At 40.2% G+C, this 22,421-nt stretch overlaps 1 protein-coding gene across 9 annotated transcripts in view; it reads left to right on the top strand.

Moving 5' to 3' along the window:
- PLEKHA7 (pleckstrin homology domain containing A7) overlaps positions 1-22,421 on the top strand; it is a 291,638-nt gene that overhangs the window by 254,792 nt on the left and 14,425 nt on the right. For all 9 annotated transcript variants that reach the window (XM_089778656.1, XM_075928055.2, XM_089778651.1 and 6 more), the window contains 8 exons: positions 9,153-9,254; positions 14,587-14,695; positions 15,634-15,872; positions 17,486-17,674; positions 17,873-17,990; positions 18,710-18,789; positions 19,387-19,587; positions 22,224-22,376. In XM_089778656.1, coding sequence (XP_089634782.1) covers positions 9,153-9,254; positions 14,587-14,695; positions 15,634-15,872; positions 17,486-17,674; positions 17,873-17,990; positions 18,710-18,789; positions 19,387-19,587; positions 22,224-22,376 — 1,191 coding nt within the window. The remainder of the gene's footprint in view (positions 1-9,152; positions 9,255-14,586; positions 14,696-15,633; positions 15,873-17,485; positions 17,675-17,872; positions 17,991-18,709; positions 18,790-19,386; positions 19,588-22,223; positions 22,377-22,421) is intronic.

Below are 22,421 nucleotides of genomic sequence, written 5' to 3'. Positions count from 1 at the left end.
TTTACTCTCCCTTTCTTCACCTGAAAGTACAAAAAGTCATTAAATCTCTTCAGGTTTTTTCCCTTTATCCAAGGTTTGACTCCTCCACTTCCTGTTTGTCCAAAAAAAATAAAAATAAAACCCCTTCAAAAAAATCCCTCTGTTCAGCATGCCTGGCTCCCAGGCTTCAAATGTTGTGACTCCTGCCGAGAGGCCATGCCAGCATCAGATGGCCATGCCTCCTGTATAAAGTGCCTATGAGAGGCACAAATGGCACAGAAGTGTTCCGCACTAACAGACTCAAAACTTATCTCTACAAGAAGTCGCTTCAACCTTCATGTGATGACTCTCCCCGCCAGAGCCAAGAATGGGGACAAGAACAGAGGTATGGACAGAAGTCATCCCTCTACCTCCTCTGACAAAGTGAAAGTGAAGCCATGGGTCCCTCCGGCAAAATCACTGCCTCTGGCACCAAGCTCAGCCAGCATGAGCATTGACGACAAGCATGACACCATCTAAACATTTGGTGTTGCACAGAAGGGTCCACTCTAAGCCCAAGCATAAGTCATCAGCACTATTGTTCTCATCAGAAGTCATTGCCGGAGATGGCACAGGAGACAGCACCAAAGAAACCCCATTCTTAGATGCCCCCTCCCAGAGTTCCAACGCCTATGGCACCATCAGCACCAAGCACAATTCGAATTGTTGTGGCACCGATCAAAGTCCACCCTAGACAGATCGTGGGGCTTCAGCACCATGCTCCCCAACTACTTTGGTGAGATCAGTCCACTTGCCTCGCTCTCCAGCCCTATTTCTCTCCCTCAGTGAGGCTGAAATGGGGCAACATAGCCGCTTTTCATCACAGCACTCTTCTCCCACACAAAGGCATCCTCCATGGAAGTCCCACTCCACAAGAACACTGCATGGTTCACCACCACCACACTGGTATGGCCCTCATTAGCCACACTGCTGCCTCTACACCCTGCCCAATGGCCCTCCTGAGACACCTAGTCCTCCCACAGTCCTGCCACTACACCAGTCAAGAAATAGTTACATTCCCTACAGCCTACACCTCAGGACACAGCACTAACCTCCCCAGAACATCCTCACTCTGCACAACTTGTCCTCATCTCCTGATGAAGCCATAATCCCAACCATCCCTCCTCCAGTGGACAATATCAGACAGTTTCAAGATCAGTTTTAAGAGGGTGGCTTCTGCTCAAAACTAGATCTTCAAAAGGTCCAAGAAGAGCAATACAAGTTCCTCCACACTCTCCAGCCTGCCCTGCCACCTCTTCTAGGATTGCTCTTCCATGGATGAGGCCATCATGGACCCTGTGAAGAACATCTGGCAGATGCAGGCATCTGTCACCCTTACTAACAAGAGGGCTGACAGGAAATACTTTGTTCCCACCAAGGGAATGGATTTTTTTTTATTCTCCCTTAGGTTCACTCCCCAAGACAAGGATCACAAACAATTAGACATCCTGAGTAGAAAGATCTATGGAAACTAGGACAAATAACAAAGGATGAATATAGGCAAGCAACACGGGAATGCAGGGGCAAGATTAGAAAGGCAAAGGCACAAAATGAGATCAAACTAGCTACAGGCATAAAGGGAAACAAGACCTTTTATAAATACATGAGAAGCAAGAGGAAGACCAAGGACAGGGTAGGCCCACTGCTCAGTGAGGAGGGAGAAGCAGTAACAGGAAACTTGGAAATGGCGGAGATGCTCAATGACTTCTTTGTTTCGGTCTTCACTGAGAAGTCTGGAGGTGTGCCTAACGTAGTGAATACAAGCAGAGAGAGGGTAAGTTTAGAAGATAGGATACACAAAGAACAAGTTAAAAATCACTTAGGAAAGTTAGATGTCAGCAAGTCACCAGGTCCTGATGAAATGCATCCCAGGATACTCAAGGAGCTGATAGAGGAGGTATCTGAGCCTTTAGCTATGATCTTTGAAAAATCATGGAAGACAGGGGAGATTCCAGAAGACTGGAAAAGGGCAAATATTGTGCCCATCTATAAAAAGGGAAATAAGAACAACCCAGGAAACTACAGACCGGTCAGTTTAACGTCTGTCCCAGGGAAGATAATGGAGCAGGTAATTAAGAAAATCATATGCAAACACTTGGAAGGTAATAAAGTGATAGGGAATAGCCAGCATGGGTTTGTGAAGAACAAGTCATGCCAAACTAATCTGATAGCTTTCTTTGATAGGATAACGAGCCTTGTGGATAAGGGAGAAGCGGTGGATGTCATATACCTAGACTTTAGTGAGGCATTTGATACGGTCTCGCATGATATTCTTATTGATAAACTAGGCAAATATAACTTAGATAGGGCCACGATAAGGTGGGTACATATTTGGCTGGATAACCGTAGTCAGAGAGGAGTTGTTAACGTTGCTAAATCCTGCTGGAAAGGGATAACAAGTGGAGTTCCGCAAGGGTCTGTTTTGGGACCCGTACTGTTCAATATCTTCATCAATGATGTAGATATTGGGATAGAGAGTACGCTTATTAAGTTTGCAGATGATACCAAACTGGGTGGGGTTGCAACTTCTTTGGAGGATAGGGACATAATTCAAAATGACCTTAGTAAGTTAGAGAAATGGTCAGAGGTAAACAGAATAAAGTTTAATAAAGAGAAATGCAAAGTGCTCCACTTAGGAAGGAACAATCAGTTCCATACATACAAGATGGGAAGCGACTGTCTAGGAAGGAGCATGGCGGAAAGGGATCTAGGGGTCATAGTGGACCACAAGTTGAATATGAGTCAACAGTGTGATGCTGCTGCAAAAAAAGCAAATATGATTCTAGGTTGTATCAACAGGTGTGTTGTAAGCAAAACTCATTCTGCCGCTCTACTCTGCACTAGTTAGGCCTCAGCTGGAGTACTGTGTCCAGTTCTGGGCGCCACATTTCAAGAAAGATGTGGAGAAATTGGAAAGGGTACAGAGAAGAGCGACAAGAATGATTAAAGGTCTAGAGAACAAGACCTATAAAGCCAGGCTTCATGAACTGGGCTTGTTTAGTTTGGAAAAAAGAAGATTAAGGGGGGACATGATAGCGGTTTTCAAATATCTAAAAGGGTGTCACAAGGAGGAAGGAGAAAATTTGTTCCTCTTGGTTTCTGAGGACAGGACAAGGAGTAATGGGCTTAAAGTGCAGCAAGGGAGGTTTAGATTGGACATTAGGAAAAAATTCCTAACTGTCAGGGTGGTCAAATATTGGAATAAATTGCTAAGGGAGGTGGTGGAATCTCCCTCTCTGGAGATATTTAAGAACAGGTTAGATAGACATCTGTCAGGGATGGAGTAGACAGAGCTTGGTCCTGCCTTGAGGGCGGGGGGCTAGACTCGATGACCTCTCGAGGTCCCTTCCAGTCCTATGATTCTATGATTTCTTGGCAAAATTTCAGCTCAGAGTCATAAATTACACAGCATGCTTGCCAACAATGACTACTGCAGTTATTCACAGCTCCAGGAGCTCTCATAGTTCCTACTGGAACAGAAATGTCCCCAACTGAACAGCATCATTCAAGAGGGCCACACTATCACCCATGAGTCAGCCATGGATGTAGCAGACACTGTGGCCTGGACCACTTCAACAGCTGTTGTGATTCACAGAGCCTCATAGCTCCAGGTGTTGGGAATCCTAAGGGAGCTGCATCTGAAACTCGAGGACCTCCCCTTTTAGAGAGCCAACCTGTTTGCAGAAAAGATGAATGAAGTCCTTCATAGAGTGCAGGACTCACGCATAACCTTGAGAACCCTGGGAGTGTATACACCACCGAACAAGAGATTGAGATACAATTACTCACAACCCAGAGAACTGTACAGACATGATAAGGTATGACTTTAGACAGAGACATAAACAACAGAGACATAGACCTCAATGCCAACAACAACCCTTGACGACTCAACCTTCCATGTCCAGCAGCAAATTTGAAAGTGCGGTCGAGGCCCAGAGAAATCCTCATCGCTACACCGACATTACCATCCAACCTCCAATTCACTCATCGGTTACGGTCCTTTCTACAACAATGGACAGAAATAATGTCAGACTGCTGTGTCTTAGAGATTATCAAGGTGGTCTACTCCATCTCCTTCATCTCCATTCCTCCCGCTTGTCCCCCTTCCCCATCTGCTCTCAGGAGCTCCTGCCCTAACAAGAAATACAACACCTTCTACAAATAGGAGCAATAGAACCAATTCCAGCATCCATCGAGGGGAGGGGTTTCTATTCCAAGTATTTTCTCTCTCAGAAGAAAACGGGCAGATGGAGGCCCATTTTAGATCTCAGGAGACTCCACAAATATAACATACAAGAGATTCAAGATGGTAAAGCTAGCTACTACCATACCTGCATTGGATCACGGGGATTGGGTCTCGGCCCTTGACCTCCAGGATGCCTATTTTCACATAACGATCCATCCAGCCCACAGATGCTTTTTACACTTCCTAGTAGGCACGAAACATTACCAATATCAAGTCCTCCCATTTGGTCTTTCCACAGCACTGAGGGTTTTCTCAAAGACTCTAGTTATTGTAACAGCACATCTACAATGGCTGAGAGTAATAATTTTTCCCTACCTAGATGACTGCCTCATAAAAGGTATGTCATTCCAAGAGACCCAAGTCAGCAAAACTATTTCACTTTTACTCAGCCTTGGATTCCATATAAATTACCAAAAATCCACACTCCATCCAGAACAAACTTTAGAATTCATAGGAGCTTGCCTAGATTCAACAAAGGCTACAGCCATTTTACCTTGGCACACATTCAACACTCTCTCAGCCCTCATCTCTGCTACACTTATAATGCTAATCATGACTGTGCATGAATGCCTCAAAATCTTGGGCACATAAGAGGTAAGATTAGCCAGATTACACATGAGATGCTTACAAGCGTGGCTCACCATGGTTTACATCTCCACCAGGGACGCTATACAAAATTGTCACTATACCACAACATGTTCTAACGTCATTGAAGTGGTGGACTCCACCATAGAATATGCTGCACAAAGTCTCCTTTCAGCAGCCTGCTCCCAGTTATTCTTCACAACAGACACTTCTCTCGTGGGGTGGAGCGCTCACCTCGGAGCCCAGATAGTATAGGGAAAACGGTCTAACCATGAACAGATGCTCCACATCTGCCTTCTCGAGCTCAGAGTGGTGCAACATGCCTGCTATCATTTTCTGCCATTCATTGCTCCCAGAACAGTCAACATCTTGACAGACAATACAGCATATATGTACTACATTAATTGGCAAGGTGGAGCCCAATCTATTTTTCTTTGTATAGAGGCCTTGAAACTGTGGAATTGGTGCATTGTGCATTGTGTCAGCCCCATGGCCACTTACGTTCCTGGCACACTCTATGTGTAGGCGGACAATCTCAGCCAGGTTTTTTCAAACCAGCACAAATGGGAACTGGACACTCAAGCCCTCAGAGTTGTCTTTCACAAATGGGGTCAGCCCGAGATAGACCTGTTCGCAACCAAGTCCTACCAAAAGTGCCACCTATTCTGCTCCAGGGTGGTGCTGGACAGAGCCTCTATAAGGGATGCTTTCCTCTTAAAGTGGGACACCCTCCTCCTATACGCATTCCCACCATTACCTATGTTCCACAACGTGATCATAAAAATCAGACAAGATCAAGCACAAGTAATTCTTGTCACACCATCATGGTCCAGACAAACCTGGTTCCCATACCTACAGAGATTGATCATTGCTGATCCCCATGTATTCCCTCCATGTTGCAACCTCTTGACTCAATGTCATGACAAAATTCTCCATCCTAATCCAGTGAAATTCCACCTCAAGACATGGCTCCTACATGGCTTCGTGATGCCGAAGTTACCTGTTCAGACAGAGTAAAAAAGATACTTATTAACAGTAGGAGAGAATTTACTAGGAAAATATACACTTATAAATGGATGAGGTTCTCCGAATGGGTAAAGCAGAACCATCACATCACACCCAATACGACTTCCCTATCAATGATATTCTACTACCTATTAGAACTACGCGAGGTAGGACTATCTTTTAGCACAGTAAAAGTTCATGCTGTGACAATCTCAGCCTTTCCCTTCTGTGCGTCCACCAACACCCATTTGGGACCTTAATCATGTGCTAAAGAGCCTAACCAAACCACCCTTAAGCCATTAGGGACCTGTTTGTGGTTACATCTCTCAGTAAAAGTGGCATTTCTAATAACCATCATCTCCAGCAGGAGAGTAGGTAAGATGGCAGCACTGATGTCTGATTTACCCTCTATGGTTTTCACTAAGGACAGAGTAACCCTCCGACCCCGGCCTAAATTCTTCTCAAAAGTTCCAACACCCTTTTTATATCAATGGACCCATACACTTACCTGCGTTTTACCTTAAACCACATACCGATCCACAGGAGTGGCTTGAGGCCTGCTGCGGCAGCTGGCGCCCCAAGCGGAAAGTGCGATTGACACCCCCACCTGCACAACCGTCAATGGCATAACATAATCATCAGGCGCCCCATTGAAGGTAGTGACCTAGGCGACCGCCGAGATGGCCTATACTCACAGGCCACCCCTGCCGATCCAACCCAAGCTTCATTATAAACCTTAGATGTCAGTCGGATGCTTGGCTTCTACCTTGACCGAATGAAACCCTGGAGGAAGTCAACAAGACTCTCTTATCATTCGCAGAACGCTCAAAGGGTCAAGCCATCTCCTCTCAAAGAAAATCCAAATGGATATCTTCTTGTATACACAGTTGTTACACCATTCACAACAAGCAACCGCCACCAACTATAACAGTGCATTCCACCAGACCACAGCCTTCCTGAACAACATCTTGCTAGAAGAGATTTGTAAGGCTGCAACTTGGTCCTCCAAACATACCTTCGCAAAACATTATGCTCTTACCTCTAGTATTGCTCCAGCAACATCAGAGAGACAGGTGGTGCTCTCTGCAATTTCTGGGGCAGGGCTCCAAACCAGCCTCCACAATACGGACACTGCTGTATAGTCGCCCAGAGTGGAGCACCCACATTACTCAAAGAAGAAAAGAGTTACTCCCTGTGCAGTAATGGGAATTCTTCAGGATGTGTCCCCGTGGGTGATCCACTACCCTCCCTCCTTCCCCTACATTGGATCGTCCCCACAGCTACAACTAAGGTAGATAGGAAATGGAGGCGCCGTGCCACACGCGCGCTTAACGAACACCAACAGCACGAGTAGATGTTGCTGGCCATGAGGGGCACAGCAGGGCAATGCTAGAAAAAATCTCCTGTGACTGGCATGAGGATGCACCAGCACCCCAGACTGGAGCATCCACAGAGACATACATCTCGAAAAACTCCTGTTACTGCACAGAGTAAGTAACTCTATTATCCCCCTTATTCACATGCTTGTTGACCCCTCAAAGAACTCTATTAAATTAGTAAGGCATGACTTCCCTTTACAGAAACCATGTTGACTTTTCCACAACCAATGTTCCTCTATGTGTCTGACAACTCTATTCTTTACTATAGTTTCAACTAATTTGACATTAGACTGACCAGTCTGTAATTGCCAGAATCACCTCTAGAGTCCTTTTAAAATATTGGTGTTACATTAACTATCTTCCAGTCATTAGGTTCAGAAGATGATTTGAAGGATAGATTACAAAGCACAGTTAATAGTTCTACAATTTCACTTTTGAGTTCTTTCAGAACTCTTGGGTGAATGCCATCTCGCATTCAAGTAACAAGTAAAACTGGTTAACTTTTAAGTTTATCAATTTGTTGCAAAACCTCCTCTAATGCTCAATCTGGGACAATTCCTCAGATTTGTCACCTAAAAAAATGGCTCAGGTTTGGGAATCTCCCTAACATCCTCAGCTGTGAAAACTGAAGCAAATAATTTATTTAATTTCTCACAATGACCGTATCATCTTTGAGTGCTCCTTTAGCATCTCGATTGTCCCATGGCCTCACTAGTTGCTTAGCAGGCTTCATGTTTCTGATGCACTTAAAAAACATTTTGCTATTAATTTTTGAGTTTTTGGCTAGCTGTTCTCCAAACTCCTTTTTGGCTTTTCTTATTATATATATTTACACTTAATTGGATAGAGTTTATGCCCTTTTCTATTTTCCACACTAGGATTTAACTTCCACTTTTTAAACAATGCATTTTTATCTATCAGTGCTGCTTTTACTTGGTTGTTAAGCCATTGTGGCACGTTTTTTGGTTCTCTTACTGTGCTTTTTAATTTGGGGTATACATTTAAGTTGGACCTCTCTTATGGCATCTTTGAATATGTCAGTAGGGTGTTGAATGCAAGGAAAGCTGGCTTTACAATACAGCCTATCTCTGACTTACGAACCGGTTACGGACCAAGCAATTGGTCGTAACTCGGTTTGTTTGTAAGTCGGACCCCATAGAATTACACGCAACCGTGCTGTTCGTAAGCATGGATCACATTCGTAACTCGGGGTCCGCCATTTACGACAGCTTCGGTCATAACTATGAACAGTCATAAGTCGACCATTTGCAACTCGGGGACCGGCTGTATGTTAACCAGTTCAAGTCTTTGTTCAGGCCAAGGGAGACAGTGTCAGATTTGCACATAAAGATCAATTCTGCACTCTCTCTGTAATTGGCTTGTGAAAGTCCGTTGAGGAAGAATGGCTCCTTTTAAATCCATTCGTGAGTATCCAGGCAGATTACAATGTTTGCCTGCAGGTTTATGTGTGTTACTATTTCTAATATCTGTTGTGTGTCCATAAATCCTCTGGCAGTTGATGGCATAGATCACATTAATGTATGTTGTTCTGTTTTACACATTACAGAATCTGACCAGGGTATTGTCTTCTTTCAAAAGTTCATATCATTGCCTAGATTCCTTTGAACTCCTATTTCGTCCTTAAATAACTAGTAGAGTATTCTATGTTTGCATATTGCTAAAAAAGTTCAAAGATTCTGAACTCTGGTAAAGCAACCTAGTAAAGCATTTAAGCCAATGCTTCATGTCAAGCTCCTACATTTACATTCTGTGCAGAACAGATCATTTATTCTCTTTTCATTGGAACAAATTAATTCTTAGAACATGTTTATTTGATGAATTGGATCAGGGATAGAATGCTGCATTTATTTTTATTGCTTATTGTAGGATTTCATTGAAGCCTTTTTCTTTGACAACAGGAAATGGAAAATGCATGGAATGAGTATCTGAAATTGGAAAAGGACGTGAACCAGCTGAGGCAAGCCTTACAGGAGCAGATGAACAGATCACTTTTTCCTCAGGTGAGTCTGTATTCAGGTACTAAATTACTGTTGTTGAGATCTTGCCTGAACTTGACAATAAATAACTCCTTGGAGGACGTCTCTGGAATGCTTGGTCTATGTGGGAATGAAAGAGGGTTTCCTGCCTGCTGCTCCTGCTGGAGGTACCCAAAGTAAGAAAACTGTATCTCAAAGTATCTAGCTAGATTGAATAAAACATGTATTTAAGACTTTCATAATAACTTTAATAGTGAATACAGAAACAATCATTTGCTTTTGTCTTTTTGTTTTTAAATTAATTTTCTTGCAGAAAATTTAACCATGTTGTGAATATAATCCTGAAGAGAGAAGCATGCTAGAGAAAATGGTCTAAATCAGTGTTTCTTAAACGTTTTAAGACTGAGGAACACCAAACAATAAAAATTGTTTATGGGGAATACCAAGGAGGGTAATGGGTTGGGGGAAAGTTATTGAGGAAAAAAAAACTTGCCTGCCCCTTTAAGGGTGGCCATTTTGAATTCTGTTTGAACACAGTTTAAGAAACACTGGTCTAAATGGAGACGTACTAAACCAGGGGTGGGCAATAATTTTGATGGGTGAGGAGTTAGAAAACACATTCCTCGTGAAGCTTCTTCCCATCATTTGGGGTGGTTTTATTTGTTCAACATGAGAGCACGCTCCTGGCAACAGTGTGTGGCTAACTGTGTACCTTACCATGGCACGGATTTGATGAATGGTATAGATATAACCTAAATCTCATTCTGATAAGACTGGTAACCTCTGGCAACTACTGGAGTAATCATCAAAGAAAGAAGTTGTCTTTGTAGGAAAATTGCTCGCTCTGTTCCTTATGTGCCTTTTATTACATGAGCAAAAAGAGGCAGAAAATTGCTACCAAATGTGCCTGAGGCGCCAAGTATTTAGAGTTTTATTTACCCCCTAAGCTAATAGTCTGTCTGATTCTGGTTTTGGTCATGCTGGTAGGACAGCATGAGAGAGCTTCGCTTATTTGTTACCACCTGTGCATATGGATCTATTTTAGTTGAGATTTTAACAGATTATTTTGAGTGCCCAGTTAAAACTTTTGAAGGGGCAGGCCCCTTCAAGGAGAGGACAGTTGCCCAGGGGCTTGGGTAATTTAAAAGAGCCTGGGGACACTCAGCTGCCACTGTCGCTGCCAGCAGTGCACTGGGGTACGGCAGACTTCCTGTTTGCCCTCGCTGCATCCCAGACTTCCTGTTTGTCCCTGCTGGAAGCATGGCATGTCTCTGCAGCCTGGGAGAGCGGGGAAAGGGGATTTCTACATGCTGCTACCACTCCAAGAGCTGATTCTGTAGCTCCCATTGGCCTGGAACTGCTGCCAATGGGAACTGTGAGAGTAGTGCCAATAGGCAGTAGTCTGTGGAGACCCCTGCCTGCCACCTAGGAGCTGCCTCCAGAGTGGTATGCCATTCACTTTGATAAGCTGCCAGAGGTAAACACTGCCCCCATGCACTGCAATCCCCTCCCAGAACTTGCACCCAAACTCCCTCCCAGAGCCCAAATCCCTTTCTGCACCCCAAACCTTGCCCTATCCTAGTGAGAGTGAGTGAAGGTGGGGGAAAGCAAGCAAGGAGTGGGGATGGAATAAGTGGGAGTGGGACCTCAGAAAAGGTGAGAGACAGGGGCATGACCTCAAAAAGGAGGCAGCAAGGGTCTTTGGTTTGTGTGATTAGACAGTTGGCAACCATCCCAGGCAGGCATGTGGAAGCCCTGGCTTTGCTAGAAGGGCATGCACAGAAGCACAACCAGCAGCTTGCTGGGCCCCAGCCAGCACAGGCATAGTGCTGTCCAAATGTAGGGGGGACCATATCCATACGGGCGTGGCATGTGTGTATGTTAAGAGAGGGCCCATTGAATGTTCTGTCTTGGGGCCCAGAATTGCTGTCAACAGGCCTGTGAAGGGGCCTGATTTTCAAAAAGTGCTGATGTTAGGTTTTGAGAATCACGTACCTATTATGTTGCTTCAAATTGACCCAAAATTTAAAGTGTTCCTAAAATCTTCCCCGCTCTGAATAGAGGAATTTATGTTCCAGAGCTGTAGCATCTTGCATACTTTTATTTTTATTTTTTTAAAGTGGTTCTTATGGAACATTATCAAATATTAATAAAGATGGAGATTTCAAGTTGCTAGAAAGGACAGTTGATACTGAACACAAGCTTAAAATGTTCATTCATCAGAAGGTTAAGAACTCAAGGACTCAGGCAGCCTGTTCACGTGGTGTCTTATTTTAGAGCAGTGATTAATGATCTTTTGTGTAAGGGGAGGGATCTGCACATGTTGGAATAAACTCAGACATGGTTTTTGTGAGTTTTAGCTTCTGACTTAAGTAACAGTGAGTAGTCCTGTGGCACCTTAGAGCCTAACAAAAATATATGGGATCATGAGCTTTCGTGGGAAAAGTCCACCCATCTGAAGTGGGTTTTACTTACAATAGTTCATGATGCTATATATTTTTGGTGGGCTCTAAGAGTATGTCTACACAGCAGCGTTATTTTGGAATGACTGATGTTATTCCAAAATAACATTGCGCATCTACACTACAAGCCTTTATTTCAAAATAATGTCAAGCTGGTGGACTTCTTAATCTGACTCTATGGTAACCCTCATTTCACAAGGAGTAAGGGAAGTTGAAGGAAGAGTGTTCTTCCTTTGACTTCCCGCTGTGTAGACAGCGCCAAAAGCTGAATTAAGCTATTTTGACTTAAGCTACGCAATTGACATGGCTGAAGTTGCTAAGCTTAATTCAACTTTAGCCCTGCTGTGTAGACATAACCTTAGGTGACACAGGACTACTAGTTGTTTTTAAAGTTACAGACTAACAGAGCTACCTTTCTGAGAATAACCTGTAGTTTTATTGCTCCTATGCTAGAAAATTAGAGGAAATGATTTATTTCTTCAATCCAAGTTTTCTGGCCATGCACATAAAGTATATTTACATCTTCTTTGTAAACATTAGTCTTTGATTGCTCACATTTTAAAATATATTCAGCTGTTTAACTTTCTAGTCCTAGTCTATTTGCTTTGAGATTTAAGTAATGAGAAGAATCATAGAAACATGGAACTGGAAGTGTCTTTGAGAGGTCCAATCGTCTGCACTCAAAACAGGACTGTTATCTAGAAATAATACTGAAGATTCTTCCTTACTATGTATACTACTTTAGCACTGATGGAAGGTTCAAAGGTTTTCTGACTAGTTACCTTTTAATATGTTCACTGTAAATCTATGGCTGATTATCTTGCAGTGTGACTTTTCACAGGAAGTTGAAGTGGAACACGTGATTGTCTAGTTTGTGTCTTAATAATTTTTCAAGAAATGTTCCATCTGTTCAGTGAGTCTGCTATTAGCAAATAGCATTCTGCATTGTTTAAGTTTCTGGCTCCTTGGCACTCTACTTTCTGATCCATAGCCTGACTGAAAATACTTTCAAGGGCCAAGAATGCAGATATGAAGCAATTTACCTCCCTTTACCAGTGCTAGGAGGTATAGGAACCAATAATGAAATTGTCTTTTCTTCCAAGGCAATGCTATGTTATATGTATGAATTAGATGATCTTTTTACCCTCATGGGCAGGAGGGAGTGCTGTGATACCAGGTTCCTTTGAATGGTAACTTTCTCAATAGCTCTTCTACTTCACTAAGGCTGTGTCTACCCTGGCAAGTTATTCTGGAAAATCAGCCGCTTTTCCAGAAAAACTTGCCAGCTGTCTACACTGGCCACTTGAATTTCCGGAAAAGCACTGACGATCTAATGTAAAATCATCAGTGCTTTTCTGGAAAAACTATGCTGCTCCCGTTCAGGCAAAAGTCTTTTTCCGGAAAACTGTTCCGGAAAAGGGCCAGTGTAGACAGCACAGTAGTGTTTTCCGCAAAAAAGCCCCGATCGCAAAAATGACGATCGGGGCTTTTTTGCAGAAAAGCGCGTCTAGATTGGCCAAGGACGCTTTTCCAGGAAAAGTGCTTTTCCGGAAAAGCGTCCTGCCAATCTAGACGCGCTTTTCCAAAAATGCTTTTAACGGAAAACTTTTCTGTTAAAAGCATTTCCGGAAAATCATGCCAGTGTAGATGTAGCCTAAATGTATAGGAAAAATGCAAAATAGTTCTTCTTCTTAACTTTTTTTCTTCAGTGATGGAGATGTTAGATATTGTAGCCAGGACATTGCCAGCTTTCTTACAAAGCTATGAACTGTCATGTCCAGTTCCCCAGCCTAAAACAAACAGAAAAGGAGTTGGGAAATGGAAGGACATATTGCGATCTTGTGGTAGGTTAGCTGTTGTTGCTGTCTGAAGTTAAGTTTTCAGAATGCAGCAGGTCCATGTTACTGTGGTTTTGAATAAATGAGTTTTAGATCTTTCCCTGGGGTTCTAGCATAATAGTTCATAGGCTATAAATACTTTACAGCAGTGTTTCCTGAACTCTAGAAAGCCGAGTCCTTCTTCAGAAGATGGACTCAATTACACTCCTTTTAATGCTGCCCATGGATTGTTCAGTTTTCATGCCCTTTACCTACACTTTTGCAAACAGTGGATAACAAACTGCTAGTGCAGGGGCTGGGAGATGTGCTGCTGTGGGTGGTATTAGCCATCCTTCTCCTTTTTCTGGAGGCTGACAGGCTTGTCAGGGATGAGGGGAATCAGTGTGTCAGGGAGTAGATGACTATAACCACTGTTCTGCTGGGAAGCTTCACTTCACATGTGCAAGAAATGGCATGAGTGGCTGCTTCCATTTCCCATCCTCCTCCTCCAGCTGTCAGTTGTGACACCAGAATCAGTGGTCATTCAGAGTAGATTGAATACATTTTCACAATAAAACTGAAATATATAACGAGTAACATTTAATGCATCATCATTAGCTTCTGAGTTAGCACCTATTCAAATGAATGGGGCAGTTCATACCTCAGAGCTGCTTAAGGTTCATTGTAAATCCATGCTCATTTACATGGATTGTTTTTTACCTGTTTTCCATTCTGAAGGTTAAAACCTAGAGACTGTCTTTTTTATTTTAATTTAAAGCTGGGTCACTAGGGAAGAACTAAAAGGAATCTCTGTGCTCCCCTCACCTCCCTTTCATCCCCTTTTCCCCAAGCTTTGGGAGACACTGTGCATTACTTATGGCTCCACCTGTAGGCTGGGCTGAATTAAGATGCTAACAGTGGTGTAATGCTCAGCTTTTTCCTATCATCTTTCCAAACCATGCATCTTGTGTCTAAGTCTCTCTCAAATGTTTGATTCAAACTAGCTATAATAAATGAAACTGAAGACATTTTGGGATTGAACTGATTTTTAAAATGTCTCCTCTTACTAAACATTAGGAGAAAACACAAATGCAAAAAGATTTATGGAGAATCGAAGATGTTACAGCAGGCCTAAGTGCAAATAAAGCAAACTACAAAGTCATAGTAGAGTCTATAAAAAATCCAGGTAAGAGAAACTGAGTTAAAGATATTAAACTGTATCTAAATTGTCAGACTCTAAGGAGTCTGAGCATTAGGCTAGAAGTCTTGCCGTTATCATCAAGTAAATAAATTTCCAGTACTTTCTGCTGCTGGTTAGGTTGGGAGTCCCCTTATCTCAATAATATCCTTCTTCACAGTTATTTTTGTACTTATCGTGGAACCAAGAAATGCAAAGGCATAAGAAAACAAACCAATCAACAAGTGGATAAATTAGTCAAGCCTGAGATATTGTTTTAATCCTCATATCTCCCACTCTCACAATTGTTATCCTGCCCACCCTCTGACAGCTTTTTGCACCATTCTTCTATCTACCTTTTTCCTTGGGTCTTGGCCCCTCTCCTGCATGCACTTCACATTGTTTTCCAGTGTGGGGAATAGTTGGCAGACAGAACAACCCATTTTCTGTTGTCAAAAAAGGTAAAGTGAGAAGGGGTATATGATTTACATGATAATCTGTGTTGTTAGACTTCATAGAAAAGAGCCAGTAGGTTGTGGAACTGCAAGTCTATAGCTTTAGTTTATAGCATATGCATAAGAATACATTTATTAACATTATTTACCTTTTACCTGTAAGCAGAGTGTGAATTTGTTTTGAGATCATGTAGCTGGGTATTAATTTATTCAATTACTTCAGTTTTTTAAAAAATACAACTATAGACATCTATCCATGTCCTGGTGTAGGGATGTTTCATGGGATAGCTATAACGTCGTAAGTTTTGGCATCTGAAAAATATAGTCTACAGTCAGAATAATGAGGAAAATTTAAGGTTTGTCAAAAGCTAGCACATAGATACATACAGCATTTTATTTTATGTGATGTTCTTGTGGGAAAAGTCAGTGCTTTTGAAGTAGATACAATGTCCATACAACTTTTTTTAATATGTTTACCTGTTTCTGCCATAGAGAGAAAAACAGTGCCTTTGTTTTCTGAGCCTATAGTGCCTTCATTATCAGCTTCTCTCACAACTTTGGAGAGCAAACTTTCTACTCAGCGAAGTCCTCCATCTAGTCCTGTTAAATCCTCTTTGGAAGTTAGGCTGTTTCCACAGCCTTATACTCAGCCTAGAACGCAGTCTCAACCACAACGGCTGAAAAAAGTTGAGCTTCCTCTTCAGTCACCAGTGAAGCTAAAGGCAAAAGTTGTAAGTATTACTGCTGTGAATTGAGTGTAAATCTGTGTACTGCTCTCTCCCCACTGTATCTGAGTAACTAATGTTATATATGAAAACATTAGATAAATAATCCCTTCCTTATCTATGTGAATCCCAGCCCTTATTGCAGAATTAGCCTAAGGAGTAATTTGGGTTGAGGCTCTAAAATTGCCCTGAATCTGTTCACCGTTTGAGGTTTGACACTGAGCATATTGCACCTAGCTTTATGTTTTCATGAACAAGTTTCACACGTAGTTCTAAATGTGAAAATGGAAGGCATTTACCAGCAAATAGTGCACAACACAGAAACAAAGTAGAAGCATTTTCAACTCATATGAAGTTAGCAGTCTGAAGAAATTCACACTAGGGTACTTAAGGAATGAGCTGAAGCTCATCTCAGAACCATTAGTAATTTTGAGAACTCATGGGGCAAAGGTAAGGTCCCAGAGAACTAGAAAAGGTCAAACATAATACCTGTATTTAAAAGGGGACTCAAAGAGGACCAGTCAGCTGAAATGGATTAATTAAACAATCAGTTTTAAGTTACAAAAGTATTAGAGGGCTATAAGGAATATGATTTGCCAAGAATAAATCATCCCAAATCAACCTCTTTCAGAAATGCGATCGGAAGAAGATATTCAAATTCCCACGGAATCCGCTTATCCTCTCTCGGAAAAATAACTGTAAGGCTGCAAACAAGACACACATTTTGGGGGGAAAAACCCTTTTTCGAAAAAAACTTCTTAAACCCTTTCTTAAGGAAGAGAGTTTTTGGGTTTGTTTGTTGGTTTGTTTGTTTGTTTGAAAGAGGTTTTTTTTCCAAAAAAAAATCTGCATCCAGACTACTTTCATTTTCGAAAGGTCCTCTTCTGAATTCACGTTGAATTTGCATATCCTCTTCTGAAAAATCTTTGTAGTTTAGACGTGCCCTGAGAGAATAGTTATTGATGTTTCTCTCTGACTGATAGGTTGTATCTAGTGGTGTCCCACAGTGGTTATTCTTGAGTCCAGCACTAGTCAGTATTTTCATAAATGATGGCATGGAGAGTATATATATAAAATTTACAGGTCAGACTAAGCTGCGGACGGGGTTACTCATACTCTAGTGCACAACATTAGAATTCAAAAGGACCTTTAATACTTGGAGAATTAGCCTGAAATATACAGGAGAACTTCCAAAAAGACAAGCGCAAAATACTTCACGTAAGAAGGAAAAATTAACTGTACAATTACTAAGTGTGGGATGACTAGCTAGGCACTAATACTGCTGAAAAAGTATTGGGGTTATAATGGATTACAAATTGAATGAGTCAACAATGTGAAGTAATTGCAAAAAAGACTAATATTATTTGAGAGGGCTGGACTAGATGGCCTCTTAAATTCCCTTCCAGACCTTTATTTCTATGATTCTATAAAGGAATTGACTGATAGTGCTTGAAGATTAAGTTGAATCGATAACATGAAAAATCATATGCATTAGTTGGTGGGATAAGGGAGATGCTGCACTGTTTTGTTTTATAATAAGACAGAGCTTTCTTCAGTAGTTAAAATAACCCTTTAAAGATTAAAGAATATAAGAAAAAGTGTCTGATACCTTTTACTAGGAAGATGAAGCACCACCCAGACCTCCTCTCCCTCAGCTCTACAATCCTGATGATCAGCCACCAGCTGTTCCACCTCTTCCAAGGGAAGCCAATGTCATCAGGCACACATCTGTGCGAGGCCTAAAACGTCAGTCAGATGAACGAAAGAGAGATCGAGAACCAGGGAAATATGTGAATGGAGATTATAGGGTGAGCAATCACCTACCCACAGGCTTTAAAATTTATGGACCCTTATAATTTTTTGCTCTGATATGTTTTATAGTATGCAGAATGCTTATGGAATGATAGATACATGACTACCTGGAAACACAAAGACTCTAAGAAAACTAGTTTAATTTGTCTTCAATCTGTGATTTCACTTGATCAAATGAATATTTTTCTATGTAGGGAGAGCTCCGCTCATACATGAGTGAACCTGAATTAGCTACAATAGATGGTGACCTCAGCCAAACTTCACTTGGTTTCATAGGTTCTGACAGTGGTTACCAGACATTACCCACCAGAGGTAAGCCAGAGAATTGATAACATGTATTTTTATCAAATACTTGGTATATGAGATATTGTGTATGCAGTGTGTTTGTTACAGATTAGAGGTGGTGTTGGAGTCATCATCTTAAAGTTAGCTAAATAATTGTATCAATGTTGATAATTTTGCCATAGCAATAAGAAATCTCTACAAAAGAGCTTCACATTTTTGTTAGGAAGTGGGAGTGAACCATAACAGGAAAAATTAGTTTGTCAGAACAGCTCTTAATTTATTATGGACTCAGATTGGCAGCATTGGATACAGCCAGTGCTTTTTTTGTAACAGTACTGGCACCTCCTGTCAGAGCTCAACAACTTTTCCCCTGGGGTACCAGCATTTTTTTTTTTATACAAAAAAAGCACTGGATACAGCATAATCAGAGTTAGGGGAAATTGTACTATACCACTTCTATGGTGTACCTCAGTTTTGGAATCACCTTAGAGGAAAGAGTAGGGGTAATTCAGTTTTTTATCCCCATTCAGTCCTTGACCTTCTGCTCTGACTGTAAGTACTAATTTGAGTCATTTTGCTGGTAGTTTGGTTACATTAACACTTCTTTGTGTTCCAGTACTGCCCTATCTGGCTGAAAATTTTGAGAAGTGACCTGTAACGAAAATATGTAATAGAAAATGTAAAAAAATTTTTTTAAATACCCATCTATTATCTGTCTTTTAAACATGTTTTGCTTCTTTGCAAAGGATTATCTGGATCAACTTCCAGATTGTACCAGACACCCACCGTTTCATCGTATGCAACACTTCAAAGAGATAGCTCCAAGGTAACTGTAAATAAATATTTTGGTGACAAATGCCTGAATCTCTGTGGACAATATGCTGAAAACACAGAACTGATTGGGAATGTCTAGAGGCAGAAGTAACATCATAAATGAAAAAAAGTAGGAAGTTCAGGCTCGGATGATTTAGTCTCACAAATAGTCCAGACAATTCTATCCATAAGAGAGTCCAGCAAATTTTTCCATTGAAGGAAAAAAGACATGCTGAGCTGACCCAAGAAGAAGCAGTGGAATATCATAAAGGAAGACATATAAGCATGTGATGTGACCGAGGATATGGCATTGAACAGAGTACTTCAGAGGAGAACATGTGGAGGGCAAGACCCCATTTGATGGGTTTAATGCAAGGAAGAAGATAGAATGACTCTCTGAAATTTGGTACAGATTCACAAAGTCATTGGACCTATTAAATAGTCTAATGTGTTTGTTACCTTAGTAGAAATGGCAGAGTTGAAAATATGCAAAATAGATTAAAAGGCAATAGTGGGATAAAATAGCTCATTTACACTGAGAAAAAAGAGGAATTGTTAACTTTTTTTAGTATACTACCCATATGTTTTGTATCCTTATCACTTTAAACAGGAGAGACCAAAGAGTGCCTTGGAACGCTTGTACTCTGCAGACCACCAAAGATGCAAGATGAGTGCTGAGGAACAACTAGAAAGAATGAAGCGACATCAGAAGGCATTAGTTCGTGAACGCAAGAGAACACTTAGCCAAGGAGAAAGACAGTCTGTTTCATCTCGGTCTTTCATCCGGCCCGTTTCTGCAGACATAGGCTCAGTATGTTAGACATGCTTTAAAAAGACTAAAGTAAAAATATGATCAGTAGTCTTTCTAGCAAGCACTTTCACCTGAGTACATAATACATCTACTCTAAATATATTATAGTGTTATACAGTAATAGTTTCGAGAGTGAATAACAAATTAGTTTTGATTATACATAGTTGCAGTCTATAAAGCTGATTGTTCAGGTAAGTTGGTCAGAGAGCACTGTGGCAAGAAGAGAACAGAATATATGGAAATGACTTCAGCGATAGGAATTGTTTTTATTGATTGGAACTGTATTTAAAAAGTGTAATGAAGTTTGTACTCTTTTCAGATTGCTTATAACAGAATGGGTCTTTTAGAATGTCTAAATTATTCTTTAAAGCTCAAATATGGACTGTTCTAATGAGGATCAAAGTTCATTTACTGAAGAAGAGAATGTTTGGTTTGGTTTGGCTTGGTTTCTGAGAATAAATATTGTGGCAAATAGAAGTTTTTAATTACAAATTTTGGACACTAACCAAAGTAATTCTAATTGGTGACATTATCTGATCACATCATGGCATCAGACGAAGGATGTATTATAAATGTCACAGCCACTGGTAATGCTAGCCTTCCTTTAAAAAAAATTTTATTTTTGCTTTTGGTCTGCTAGAGTTTTATGATGTTCACCTTATTTACCTAATTCATTGCACAAGATCTCTTGCTTTTTAGAATTGTCACTCATCATACCTAATTCCTTTTGTTTGTTTAAAAAGTTTCTAATTATTTTAATATAATTTCTAACTAGACTACTCAATTTTACCAGGCATAATTGCATTTTAGTAACTGTGTGTCAATTACTAGCACTTCTAAATTCCTTAATATTACTCAAGTTTTTATTCCCATTTTTTAAGAATCCTTCAGAAAAACTAATTTACAGCCCAGTTATCCTTATTTACTCATCAAATAAATGTGGGTACACTTCTCAGAGACATTCATCTATTCTGGCCTTCATTTTACAATCACAAATTTCCTGAAAGATAATGTATAACATTAGGAAAAGTTCTAATTTTGATATCACTGCGATTTTCATGTTTTAATTAGCAAAACTAAACCTGAACTTTTAATGTATAGCTTTTATTTATATATATATAATCACTATTCTAATTTAAACATTTCATAACACTCCTCTAACCATTTTAATGAATATTTTATGTACAGATTTGTGTGCCGTCTTGTTTTTTGCTAGAAGGAAATTAAAATAAAAACTTTAGCTATGCATATTTTTCACAGAGATCTCTTCCTGTATCCAAAGGGCTCCAACACATGAAAACAAGTTTGATAGCACAGTTGCTTGTTTGCAGCCTTACAGTTATTTAGTGGACAAGATGGTAAACCATTAAATATGTAATTAGTTCAATTGATGCACAGTATGTAACATTCTTTTGAACATACATTGTATGTATAACTAATTTTAACCTAATGTGCTGATTTTTAAAAATTGGTAACTTCTCTAATGTAGTATAATATTTTAAATATTGAGCATAGCACATTGATTTGTTATATAAAATGCATTTTTAATGTCTCAACATCAAAGCCAATAAACATATTGCTACATAATAATGATTTGATGTTTTTCTTATCAGTATTTCAATATCATGAAATTAATATAATATATGTATAAAATATATTATCGCAATCAGGCCTGGTTGAATGAGTAGAAGACTTCATCTTGAGCACTAAGTGTGTAAGAAAACATATTTTCCCCCTCTGAATCCTAAAAAGAGATTTATTAATTTTTACATGAGTTTCAACTGCCTTGTAATAACACTTTAATAGCTATATATAAAAACTACATGTTTGAGTGACTATTGAGAGCTTGTGCATGAATAGGTTTAAATCAGGTTTTTTTAACATATGTAACCTAGTGGAATAAAAGTGGCTATAAGATTAAATCAAAGCCAGTCAAGAGTCACAGTATTTACTCCTGTGCAGGGAGATTTAAGAACTCATATATGTGAAACATATAGCAACATATTCAGTTTCTACATTGTCAAATACTGGAGGAGTGATTTTCTTGTTCAGCATATAAATACTGATTTGTGAACTGAGGGGGTATGATATTTTTAATTTTCAGCTTTGCAAGGTAAACTTTCAAGCCTCCACTGATGTGACTATGACATTCCCAACATGTTAGGCATTTGTGACTTTTTATGAAAACATACTACAGCCATAAGACTTTTAGGCATATGTGTGTGTATTATGTTATATATGTGCCTAGCAGGGGAAAGGGAGCTGGCATTCTGTCATAATTTTACCTTTGAACCTCTAAGGCATGCTGTCAAATCTATGACAGCTAAAAGTTTGCCTTGTAAAGGCAGTTATTTTTTTGGTCAACTTTTATTGTGAGATTTTTATTTTTATAATGATAACCAGTTGATTGTAAATTTTGGTTGATCTTATAAGGAGAATAAAACAGTCCTTTTAGTACAGTCTTATTTAGAAGACTAATAAAAACTTTTTGAATGAGTCCTGTTTGTTGTATTTCAGTTAAGAGTATAATTTCATGGACTATTTCAGCAACCTAATATTAGAGACTATAATCATAAACATTACTAGCAGATCTGTTTGTAGATACACACCATTAATTATTTTGTATTTGTTACCAGTGGAAACGGGAACAAGAATTTGATTTGCAGTTACTTGAGAGAGCAATACGTGGAGAAGAGAAAAATGAAAAGGACTGGTTAAAAGTTCAGCCTGTGCCCGTGACAGAGACAGATCTGGAACCTCAAGATTATGACTTAGATATCAGCAGAGAGGTAATGCTAGTGGCATATGATTCCATACAGTGTGTCCAAAATTCT

Source organism: Pelodiscus sinensis, chromosome 5 (assembly GCF_052426305.1).
Source record: "Pelodiscus sinensis isolate ZL-2025 chromosome 5, ASM5242630v1, whole genome shotgun sequence".
NCBI lineage: Eukaryota > Metazoa > Chordata > Testudines > Trionychidae > Pelodiscus > Pelodiscus sinensis.
This window is presented reverse-complemented; position numbering and strand designations above follow the sequence as displayed.